This window comes from Ruditapes philippinarum, unplaced genomic scaffold (genome assembly GCF_026571515.1).
Source record: "Ruditapes philippinarum isolate M1 unplaced genomic scaffold, ASM2657151v2 ctg3182_1_1_1_1, whole genome shotgun sequence".
Taxonomy (NCBI): domain Eukaryota; kingdom Metazoa; phylum Mollusca; class Bivalvia; order Venerida; family Veneridae; genus Ruditapes; species Ruditapes philippinarum.
In genome coordinates this window covers 52636-65230 of record NW_026864029.1, presented here as the reverse complement: position 1 = coordinate 65230, position 12595 = coordinate 52636, and the positions used below count along the sequence as shown (strand labels likewise).

Below are 12595 nucleotides of genomic sequence, written 5' to 3'. Positions count from 1 at the left end.
GTTAGGTTTGTAGTAAACTTCTGTGTCAGAGATTGAATGTCCGCTTTGTATTTAGTTATTTTCGATCAGAAAATACAATAAAACAATATTAGAAATCTTTGACCATTCGGGAATTACTTTGCTTGAAAATTGATGCGCCTGTCTTTGACCATCTTTACGCAGTGATCTCCCCTGAATTTTTCGGCTTTAGTGTACATACAAAAGGGAAGTAACCGCTCCAAAAAATTGGACTACTTTCGGCATTTGCAATTAGCAACATTAGACTCTGAAATTTCGCTACCATTATTTGTTTGGTCTGACGACCCAAACAAATAAAAATAGAGCACCAATCCATTTTAAATAAATTATGTATTGTGGTTGATTAAGAATAAAAATGCTAAATGAAAATATTAACAATATAATTATCTTAATATAAAATTTTACAAATAACGTTATATATCAAAGTAGCCGTCATAAGTATACAAAGTGTGTTTGTTTCAGATTCATTGTTTTGTTTGCTTCCATTTCTTTGCTGATAAGTTCTTTAGAATATCTAATGATTTGCATTCCAACAGGAAACACTTAAAAGGCATGTCGACCACTGTGTTTAAAATATTGAGAAAAAATACACAAAGGTTTAAACGTTTTCATACAACCACACAAAATTGGCAAGTCTCCAACCATTTATGACAAAAATTATGTTCATCACACAATCGTAAACAAAAAGTTGAAATTGCAGCTCATGGTGTGATTTTCAACACTAGACAAGTTTTCTAATTAGCTAAATATATATATCGCACACAAACTCCTTTTCAATAATAGTCTTTAGTTGAAAGACAAGATAATATCAAATAAGGTCAACAACGAATAGCTATCATTGTTCCATACACTTCTTTTTGTAATCTAAAGTGCATTTTTATATGCACGCGCGTGTAGAGTGTAAAATCGACCATGGTTTGTGGAATCACAAGTGAAATATGAATGAAAACAATTATCACAGAACATTAGAGGGACGCAATAATCTGGCGGTTTCTGAGCTATTATGGTCGGTATTTGGCTCTTTAGAACTTCTTGCACTGTTAACTGAGCTATCACATGTTACTTCATAGTCTGGAAAGTTGTCTGTCTCGGATTTTCGAAGCCCTTGATTACTGTTCCTTAATCCATAACAGAAGTATATGATAAAACCTGAAAGTACAAAATTTAGTATCTATAATCAACTACGTTTAGCCCTTTTGCAACATTAATGGTTCATAATTTAAACGACAAAATGATATATAAAAGTAATCAGTAGGAAGCTGAATTAATTGATTTAAAAAAAAATCTTTGTAATGATTCTTTTTCAATTACATCAAAATATAAAGATTTTTTTACAAAGATAGAATACATGTTATGGTATCCACCATACAGACTATTTCTTCCCTTTTATAACCTTTAAGCGGTATACAATATTTAATTATAAAAATTTAGAAACCGATGTACCTATCGCCATCCAAACAGCAAAGCGGATCCATGTCGCAGTTGGCAGCCTAAGCATAAGAAATATGTTTACGAATATACTTATGCCAGGTAAAAACGGTAATAAAGGCACCTGAAAAAAAGATAGATCAACCAGATTATATATAGCAGGTACAATGGGGACGGCAATGCGACTTTCTTTTGACATTACTTAGTTAATGTCCACACAGTATCTCTTTTTAAAAACAAACAAAAAGATGAATAAATTAAAAAAACAATAATTACTGTTAAAATCTGGAAAAGGCGATATCACTGGAGAGAAATGCAAACAAAGCAAATAAATGACCATTGCAGACGCGTTTTTAATTGTCTGTTCATACATGATGTGATGTGAATCACCTCTCATGGCTTAAGCGGTATTTAATCTATTGAAATATATTATACGGATACCATTTAAAAACATAGCAAACCTGAGATGAAGTACGGGGCAAATTTGTTCCCCCACACGCTACTAATCACATGGTGATTTGAATATAACTAATTTATTCGGTATAGTCACACACACAGACATGATTCGCAAATCAACATAATTATAATTTAGTATATAACATTAGAATTTGAATATCTGCAGTTAAGCTGCACAGATGATAGCCAATTGAATTGCAATAAAGACGCGTGTCCAAATGTATGCATCCTGTTGACAATTGCTCAGTAACTCAAAATAGTTGACATCTTACTATATATGTAAATAAATGAATCAGAAAATAAATGAATGTAAATTTATAAGAAGACATGAACAAACCTTAAAAGAAACCTTGGTTTTGTTTTGTGGTTGACATGCAAGTGAGATAAGTATCAGCGGCATTACTATCGTAAACACGGCAGTGATGAAAATCGCCCATGGTTTACCATGTGATAAATCATCTTCTGCAAACTTTAGAAATATTGATAGTCCTACTGTTAATATACCTGAAAATGGAAATGAATATACCTTAAATTGGAAATGAATACACCTGAAAATGGAAATGAATTTATGACCGGGACCGGAAATAGATCTCGAACCATATTTCCACAGTATGCATTTCTTTCTTTATCAATCATGTGTGAATGTTTATCTATTACAAATAATACTTAAGGAGGTTCTTGTATCAATATTAGCGGGCAGCCTTTCTATAAATATGTAAAAATTGTACCTGATGCCCCTTGATAAAGACAATTCAATCAGTATAGCATTAAACAAAAACTTCTAATCTGTATTTGCAAATGAAACAGGTCAAGATGATTGCACTTACTAAATATAGTAACAGCATACGCTGATACTTTTTCTGTTATCTTGGACGGATTTTCGTTTCTAAAATTAAAGGCTGTTGAAAATATTGTACCATTTCTGAAATAGATGTAAGTTTCTGTCAATAGTCTATGCCATTACATATAATTCATGACAAAGATTCAATATACCATAAGAAACAGTGATTAACATCAAATTTAGTCAACACTTAATGCACAAAACAAATTAAGCGATTAATGTAGTTATAAAGATCGATATTTACTGAATAATAAATAAATAAATAAACAAAAATGTTTCCTTTTGTTTGTCCTTTCATTTTATTATTACCTTATTTTATGAATACAATATTTATTTTAAAAATAATGTTGTTATTATAATTGGGGTTCTTTTTTGTGTGAAAACCCACGGCAAATATATACCAATTGAATTTTAAGACAATAGATAGACTGAACACCGAAACAAAACATTTCAATTCATATATGATTATCTCGTTCACAATATCACCGAATGACATAATAATTGAGCCGCGTCACGACAAAACCAACATAATGGGTTTGCGACCAGCACGGATCCAGACCAGCCTGCGCATCCGCGCAGTCTGATCAGGATCCATGCTGTTCGCTTACAAACCCTATTTCAAGTAGAGAAACTGATAGCGAACAGCATTGATCCTGATCAGACTGCGTGGATGCGCAGGCTGGTCTGGATCCATGCTGGTCGCAAACCCATTATGTTGGTTTTGTCATGACACGGCTCATTTACGCAGAACATATTGCTTTACAGTCTACATAAAATGACTGAAATCATTTAAAGGCCAAAAATGTGGTTTTTATTGCTTCCTAGCCATTTGGCCGAATTTTTATATTAAAGGTAAGTCGCTTCTCGATATATTCACCGTAACGTGTGTAACATTTATAGTGAAGATAAAATGCCGCGTCAATATACACTGTATTGTAAATAAAAAGCTTAATTCAATAACAAGATAAGCACATGCAGTTTCAAGATGCGGCCCGGACACAGATCGTCCTGCAACAACTAGTTCTAAAAGTAGCATCGACAAATTCGCATTTTTATTGTTCGTTTGTTTGTTTCATTTTACGCCTTTTCCCAACAGTATTGGAGTAATATAGGCTGGTAGTTTCCTAACCATCTTTCCTGGAGAGTTCCACCAGTACTAGACTACCTTCCTCCGCGCTAAACTACCAAAGCATCTCCCGGGAATCGAACCCACGCGATAGAGGTAACTGGATTAGAAGTCATCGACTTCATATATTTTAATCCGCACACAATATGATAGAGAATATTGCGCATGAGATAATAAGCGTCCTCCACAAGTCTCCCTTTTCCCAAGACATGGTCCCATAATCCTCCCTTTTCCCAAGACTTGGTTCCTTTGGCTATATATTTCCAAAACTGTTATACATGAATTACCTTTCTGGGAAGAGATACAGTTCCAAAAATGTCATTCGGTAAATAATCTATCAGTGATCATGTAATTTTCATGTACGTGACTTTTGTAAGATTTTATGAAAAGATATATGCACAGTCCACATGTAAGCCGCGAATAAATGTGACCTAAACGGGTTTTTTTCTAGTAGAAATATTATAAATATTCGACAAAAGAGAAAAAAGAAAAGAACCACAAAACTACCACAAAAAAAACAACAACAACAATGCCAAGCTGAACGATCCCAAAGACATCGAACCAAAAATACATAACGTGAACTCACGTTAGAGTATAGCTATCAGTAGATTGCTCTTTTTCACCTATACCATGCACCCTGTATCTCAATAAAAGTACCGACACAGCTACCAGGGTGTAAGCTAACAAGGTCCCTATAGACATCATGTCCACTAATTCCTTCAGGTCAAACAACATTGCCATTAAACCTGTTTAAAAAATACATATAAGAAGTAAAAAAAAGAAACAACATAAGATTTGAATAACCTGGGGAGATTAATAAAAAATTAAAATTTATCTGAAACATAATAAAATTAATAAAACAGAAGGCATGTGCTCAGGATGCCCGTTGGACAACCTTTCAACTTGTGTTACAGTGTCTCAAAGAGGCCGGCTTAAGGTGATAAAAACTGTTCATCTTTGCGGACCGATTATCACCTTCCGGTCCTACGCTGCCGTGTATTAATCTCTTAATTAATACTACATATAATTTATTGTTAGATATTTGTAAAACTCATAAAAAAGTTGAAGGCGTTCAAGGATAATAAAGACAATATTATACAGTTGAAAATATACTCGACTTTACTGCGACTATTAAAGTACAATTTATCACACGCCCTCTAGCACCGATATTGATAATATGGTCAAAGAAAAGATATTTTATAATTAAATGTCAAACCAAAGAATTACATGTACCTCGGTGAATCTACCGACTTAATCGATGTATACATATGTTTAAAAAAAGAAAAGAAAAGGCATGAAATAAACGTTTTGAAATAAAAGTTGAATTACCTGCGAACAAACCCGATACAAATGTAGCAATAAGCGGAGTTTTGTACCGGGCATTCACTCTAGCTAGGAATTTAAAGATGAGACCATCACTGGCAATAGCGTATATAACACGTGGGAGTGGAAACATTGCACCTAAAAGACTGAAAATGATTAGACACTGTTAATGTTTAATATTTGTGTGTATATGAATAAAATGCTTTGGATAGACAATAATATATCTGAAATGTACTTGATAACCCTGTGATATATCTAGGCTTACTCCGGAATAAAGAATATTTGGGTTTTCTCAGGTAATAGCGTAGGTACAAGTAAAAGCGAAACAGGTTGACTTATTTATTATGAAGGAAAGTGCACTGTGAAGCTATAACGGTAAAAGTTATTTTGTACCTACAGATTAGGTGGGGGGGGGAACACTTTTCCTAGTTCCGGATAACGTCACATAAATATACATTTCACTATTTCAAAGTACCTTGTTGATAATCCACAAACAGCACCCACGGCAATGACATATCTGGCAACATGCCAACCAACTCTGTCAAACACTGCTGGCAGAGGAGCATTCCCGTCCAGAAGGTAATACGGGCACATCAGCGTTACAACAATAGATATACCAGAATAAGCGAAGAAGCAGGCAAATAAAGACACAACAATACTTATAGGTATAGCCTTCTGTGGATTCTTCACCTCCTCCCCTAAACAAATAAAGAATGACCATAACAATAATTATCTTCGTATTTATGTAAATTTAATATAACGTATTTAATTTTTAGCACTATACATATACATTTAATAAAGAACGCCAAAGAATTGGTATAACTTAATAATGAGGTATTAGCAGAAGGCAATTGTCAACGTAAGTAAGTCGGAAGAACAGGATATATCTAGCACTTTACCAGTCGTTGCTATAGCATCGAATCCGACGAATGCATAGAAACAAGTTGCAGCACCTGATAACATTCCAGAAAAACCAAATGGCAGAAATCCGCCCTGTCCTACAACGGTAGAGTTTACGCCGACGACCTAAATAAAAGTTCAAATACATTAAAGACTTACATACTAACAAAGTTGACTCTCATGGTCGTATCTGCTAGTTTCAGTGTCATTTGTACAAAACTTTGCAGATGGTAAGAGAGGTAAGTGCTGTATGGCAGCTAAAAGGGTATACTGGTCCTTCGGGATCATTAATTCCAAAACTTATAGTGTTTAAATTTGACAAAGTGCTTAGACCGGCGATGAGGGACATACGTGATATTACTTTTTTCATGATCACATATGACGGATTCAATCATTTAACGGAGCCTGAAAACTAAACGTGACACGATAATTACACAGAAGATGTTAATTACCTCCTTAGGGTTCACCTCCCAATTAGTATGGTCTGCTTTGAAAGCTCCACATATAATAATATATGTAACAACCAGAAGATTGACTGCAGTAAATATGTTGTTAAACCGGGATGACTCCTTTACACCCACTGCTAGGATCACTAAAATCACACGTAAACAACCGATTAGGCAATATATAACGGCCTAAATTCCAACAATTCCTTTGCAAAGAAAAACACAAACGGCCACTGTACAAAAGGAGTTTTGTCATTAACAGTGGTAACATTTATCTGGAGAAATCAATGTTTGAAAACGACTCAAAGATTTGTTTTAACGTTATTTCTTCACATATAAAAGAAGCTTCACCTTTAAGGCCGAAAACTTTAAAACATAAAATTCTTAATCGTTCAGATATCAAATGAGGCACTTAAAACTATATAAAAACACTATATTAAGAAAAAAATAAGTGAAAATCGATATTCGGATTGAAATTGTTAGACTAATTTTGCACAATAAAAATGATTCATCTTAAAATAAAAACGGAGTGATTGAATTCACGTTATTGGTATACTACATCAACATCAAAAGGTTTTAGGAACTAACCTATAATAGCATCTACTACACTGACACCTTAACTAACCACCCTTTATTATATAAGTTAAATCTTAGGCTACTGAGTATCACCATAATACGTTTAATCAAATGAACGACTGACAGTTTCAAATTATAAGCAGGGAAAGCAATATATCGAAATTAAAGCTATTAAGCCCAAAACAAAATATACAACACAGGTCTAATCAGGTCAACTCGACATCGATCTAAATTTTGTATCCTTAAGAGACTATCAATATGATGTTTCTTAATTGTGAAAGGATTCAGATTGCTACAGTCATGACATTTAACTTCTACCTCACTTGAATAAAGAAATCATTCATATCAAGATAGTTATAACTAACCTGTCAACAAAAGTGTTATCCCCAGTGCAAAGAAGTCAGGATATGGTGATAATCCGGACACGTTCATGGGGAAATTCTCCTTAAAGTACGTCTGTATAGCATTCTTGATGAGAGAGTCGAAATAAGCGCTCCAAGCTCGGGCTACACTAGCAGTACCTGGTAAAATATGGACAACGTCTAAAGTAATGACTGGACTTGTTGGATTGACGTCGTGCGTAATTAATGCTGTTTGATTTATTTTAAGATCTCGAGATAGGTTGGAAAGTAACCAACGTTGAGATTACTATTATGATGTTAATGATATTGCTTTACATTGTCTAAATAAAACATTCTTATTACATAAGTGTCCCTGTATTATATAAGTGTTCCGTCAAAATATGTAAATAGATACTGACAGTTCAGTTGTTTTTTTTTTAATTTTTCATAATTTAAAAATGAAATCTGGTTGCGATTATTGATTGTTATGTTTTCCAAACAATGTAAAGACATTTCAAAATATAACCTACCTATAACATATTCGAGTATAAGGTTCCAACCAATCACAAATGCCATAAGTTCTCCTATAGTAACATAGCTGTACACATATGCTGATCCAGTCTTAGGTACACGTGCACCGAATTCAGCATAACACAGTCCTACATAATTAATGAAAATAATCAACGCATTAATAAATTATCTTCAATTTGTGAAAACAAATGTATCAGACAAGTAAAGCATAATTTAAATACCATACCCACATTGCAATTGATGGAGGTGGTTTTTCTAGTTTACTTTCCGGACCATGGCAGTAAGCCACTTTGAATTCACCAGCGCATTGTAATTCATTATTGGACTTATACTGTAGCATGTAGGTCTGTTCAGCAATCGTTCATAAGTATCTTACCTGCAAGTATTGAAGCTATTGCGGCAATCAGAAAGGAGACAAACACAGAAGGACCTGAAACCTGCTTAGCAACCTGACCTGCTACAACATAGATACCAGCTCCCAATGTGCTTCCTATACCTGAAGTGATTATATAAGTATATAATACATATATAATATTGTAACATGGTGATTGGACATTTGAAAAAACACAGATGCATGTATTACTATTATAGTTTTAGGTTATAATACATTGTTGAGTACAGTAATGAATTCTGTGTAACATGTTTAATGCAGCTGTCAAACCTATATTGGACAATGCGAAGCTGTGCATGAGTCCAATAGAATCAGTAAAGGACTTTATATTGTATGGTGAGATTAATGGCCTCTTTATTTCACACCACCATTTTAGACCAGTTTGACGAACTTTGTAACTATTTAAACAATATTAGTCTAAGAATTTTTAGAACTCTGGAGATGAAAACGAAGTGAAGATGAAGTAGAATATAGACTTAATATAGATAGTTTGTACAACGAGGCTCCATTGATAAGATTTGATCCAATAACGATTTATATTGGACGATCACGTGATGCAAATGCTGGAAGTGTATTCATCACATTTTACAAAATATGAAAGAAAAGTATATATTTATTATTTGTTACATACCGTTTGTATTAGATTTAAATTTATGTTTTACCAAATGATACACCCGGCCATGAAATATAATGGTTTATAATTGTTTATTTATGGAATATGATTCAATGGTACCTGTATCATATATGTTTCTTTTGTTTTTCGGGTATATTCTTTAAATACAACAAAACTCTGTTGTTTTTACAAAATATTACACTGGAGCTTATGCGTCAGTTTTAAGCTTGTTTTGTGCTTTTAACATATGAACTAAATCTAAGCCATCAAGTGTAAACATACCTAAGGCTGTAAGATCTAGTGTATTCAGACATCTGGAAAGTTTTGTATCTTCTACAGAATCTAATCGTATGAACTTCTTTCTGGTTAGTTTCAGCAAAAACTCCATTACTATGCATATATTGTCTCAATCTGAAAACTTTCTTTAACAAAAACAATAGCGGGTTAAGGTTCAATCAGCTTTTGTTTTCTGTTAAATGAACAATTAAGTTGGTCGACATTTTAAGTATTTTATTTTGCTAACTCTTACAATTATAAATACTTGTAAAGACTTGTTGACATTTACATGTTTGGCTTCATTTGTACGTAAAACGCCTTGCCATTGTGTTTTAACGGACCCCTAGCTTTGATGAATCATATAATTAGAACAAAGCTGTCATGTAAAGCACGTGCTAGTTTAAACAGGACATTACATACTTGACTTATTATCGCAATTGTAAAGTGATAACAAACAAGGATTAAACCCTTACCACGCTAAATATCTTAAATCGACTTGTCCATCTTTTTAATCAGGACAAAACCATTCATCATTTTTAGGTAAAATTTCAAGTACTGACAGAATACCGATCAGTGCAGACCATGAACAGACAGCAGCACGGACTCGGCTTGGTCTGCACTAGTTGCATGGGTTGAATTTTTTGTCGCAAGCAATGTTAACATCGTTAAGGTTACAACTGCACACTTTGACCAATTAATAAAAATACAAATATTAACAAACCGATATCAAGAGTTTAAGAAAACGTACTTTTATTGAAATTTTATGCGAACAATTCAATTATCATTATTCCTACCATTTTTGATACTAACGAAGTGACAAAATGTTAAAATAACTTATTATAAATAAACTAAAATGGCCTACCATACGTTTAACACGTACGATTGAAAGGAAAGAAATATTGGATTTTACATATATTAATAACTTGTAATTTAATTTATTAGCTATGCGCAAACTTATTATACAACGTTCTTCGTTTCACTGTAAATAGAGTTTTGCCATTTAAATCTACGCCTTAACTTAGTATTTTTCAACTTTTCTGGGAATGTGATATGGTTATAGAAAGGCAAAATAGTACAAGATATACTCTTTCAAACGATCACAACATTATGTTAAGCGTAATAATAGACAAATTTGTGATATTTGTTTTAATATTTCAACAAACTTTAAAACTCGTTACGGTTTCTGAAAATATCTATAGAAAGGTTTATAAAAACTTTTGTTGATGAGATAGAAACAACATATATATCGGTCGTGTTGATGAAAACAGCAGTTGGTCCGTACGTTCTTAACTAACTTACCTAGCCTCTAAAATAGTCTATTTAATTTATTTTGTTCCTTGTAGTTGCTTTTTTTTTCTGATTTTTTTAGGTTAAAGATAATATAATATTCTTTTAAAGAAATTTATCGTCCAAAACAATAAGATTGTCACTGCTACTAATACAAGCGACGAAAGTGTTAAAATTGTAGTCCACTCCACGTTACTTTCACTTTCCAACAACGAACAATCATATTTAAAACTTTTTTCATATTACATACATGTATTTTCATAAATATTTATAGTTACTTTTTTCATGTAAGTGAAAGCATTTTACAACTCAGATAGACATTATTTCAAAAAAACAAAATCCAGTATCTTTGAAAAGCTATGGACGAGGAATAATTGTTTTTCTTAAATCAATTTTATACATTTTAGAATTACAACCGGACAATGTATATTGAATTTTTAATTCTATTACAATATGTTGTTCTTTATTTTACAACATAATTCTACAAATTGAGAAAAGTAACTATACTAATTATACTTACCACATAAATTATTTGACGACTAATACCAATATCATTTAATTATACACAGTTTTAAATTCAAGTGGTCTTCTTCAATTTTAGATATTATTTTAGATATACATTAGTATGATAATTATAAAATGTCCTTCAATAGAGGAAATTAAAGAATAGTCGAAAGTAGGAGTATCTTATAGTACAATTGGTCACGTGACATTCAATCAATGTTCTCAATTATTGTGATAAAAATGCACTATGAAACAGCGTGATTTGTACGTGAGAAATAATCAAATGTCCCATTAAATTTTAGGGAGGATATCCGGGTTTTTCTTTTAAAACACTGATGATCGTTGTTAAACGTTATGAAATCTAAAGCGTTTGTATGATTTTAAGCTCTAAATCCATTTTATATTATTAACTTAAAGGTATATGCCTAGTGTAATTATCAATGTACTTTTCACATTTCATTTATTATAATAGCATAAATGTCCAATTTCTACAAAGAAAAGAAAACGAAAAACAACAGTTCATATTCTATAACGTACAATGTGAAAACTATTTCTCATGTGTTATAGTTGCTCATGCGATGAAGTGCTATGTGATTTTCAGGGGAGACTCTGAGCATCATTTGTTAAATGTAGAAATATTCATCTTTTTTAGAGCAAATGAGAAGCAGAATTAGTGTAAACATATTATTCAGAAGTACAGATGGGATCTTTCTGGTTAGAGTGTTACAATATGTAACGTTATCATGGTGTGCTTTTTTGAAACAGTGCTGTTATTTTGATAAATATTAAAGGCACATTATACCTCAGAAACAACTAGATTTCTTCTATAGAAAAGGCAAACATGAATTCTATTATGTTAAAATAAAAGCAATGAATGTGAAATAATTTGTCATAAAAGTAGCAAAAATTGTGTCATGGGAACAAGATAATTATGTCACGGGAACTAGATAATTATGTCACGGGAACGAGATAAATATGTCATGGGAAAGAGATTATTATGTCATAGGAACATTATAATTATGTCATGGGAACAATATAATTATGTCATGGGAACGAGATAATTATGTCATGGGAACAAGATAATTATGTCATGGGAACAAGATAATCATGTCACGGGAATGAGATAATCATGTCACAGGAACGAGATAATTATGTCACGGGAACGAGATAATTATGTCATGGAAACAATATAATTATGTCATGGGAACAATATTATTATATCATAGGAACGAGATAATTATGTCACAGGAACGAGATAATTATGTCACGGGAACGATATAATTATGTCATGGAAACAATATAATTATGTCATGGGAACGAGATAATTATGTCATGGGAACAATATAATTATGTCATGGGAACAAGAAAATTATATCACAGGAACGAAATATTAACTTGTGACAGATGAAAATAATGAAGTGCACATGTCACTTCTTTACGATGTTTAGCATTTCAATCTCAGATCATGCTTTCTTTACATTCATTTGTCTTTGTTGATAACAGAACTGTATTAAATAGTATTCTAGCGATGCATAAGA

At 32.5% G+C, this 12595-nt stretch overlaps 1 protein-coding gene across 1 annotated transcript; it reads right to left on the bottom strand.

Moving 5' to 3' along the window:
- Window positions 1-329: 329 nt before the first annotated feature.
- Window positions 330-9411, bottom strand: LOC132724195 (cationic amino acid transporter 2-like). Its single transcript, XM_060709015.1, has 13 exons — window positions 9273-9411; window positions 8363-8482; window positions 7986-8114; window positions 7480-7635; window positions 6545-6684; window positions 6092-6218; window positions 5668-5890; window positions 5199-5338; window positions 4456-4615; window positions 2730-2824; window positions 2240-2406; window positions 1462-1570; window positions 330-1167 (listed from the first exon to the last, which is right to left on the bottom strand). The coding sequence occupies exons 1-13, from the start codon at window positions 9376-9378 to the stop codon at window positions 974-976; spliced, it is 1866 nt and encodes a 621-aa protein (XP_060564998.1). The 5' UTR covers window positions 9379-9411; the 3' UTR covers window positions 330-973.
- Between the last annotated feature and the right edge of the window lie 3184 nt (window positions 9412-12595).

Excerpts from the sequence above, each read along its gene's own strand:
- LOC132724195 (XM_060709015.1), bottom strand. The coding sequence starts at position 9,378 with ATGGAGTTTTTGCTGAAACTAACCAGAAAGAAGTTCATACGATTAGAT. Across the intron at positions 8,115-8,362 it reads AATAGCTTCAATACTTGCAG|GACTGTGTTATGCTGAATTC; the intron begins GTAAGATACTTA and ends TTAATTATGTAG. Across the intron at positions 4,616-5,198 it reads TGTATCGGGTTTGTTCGCAG|GTTTAATGGCAATGTTGTTT; the intron begins GTAATTCAACTT and ends TTTTTTAAACAG.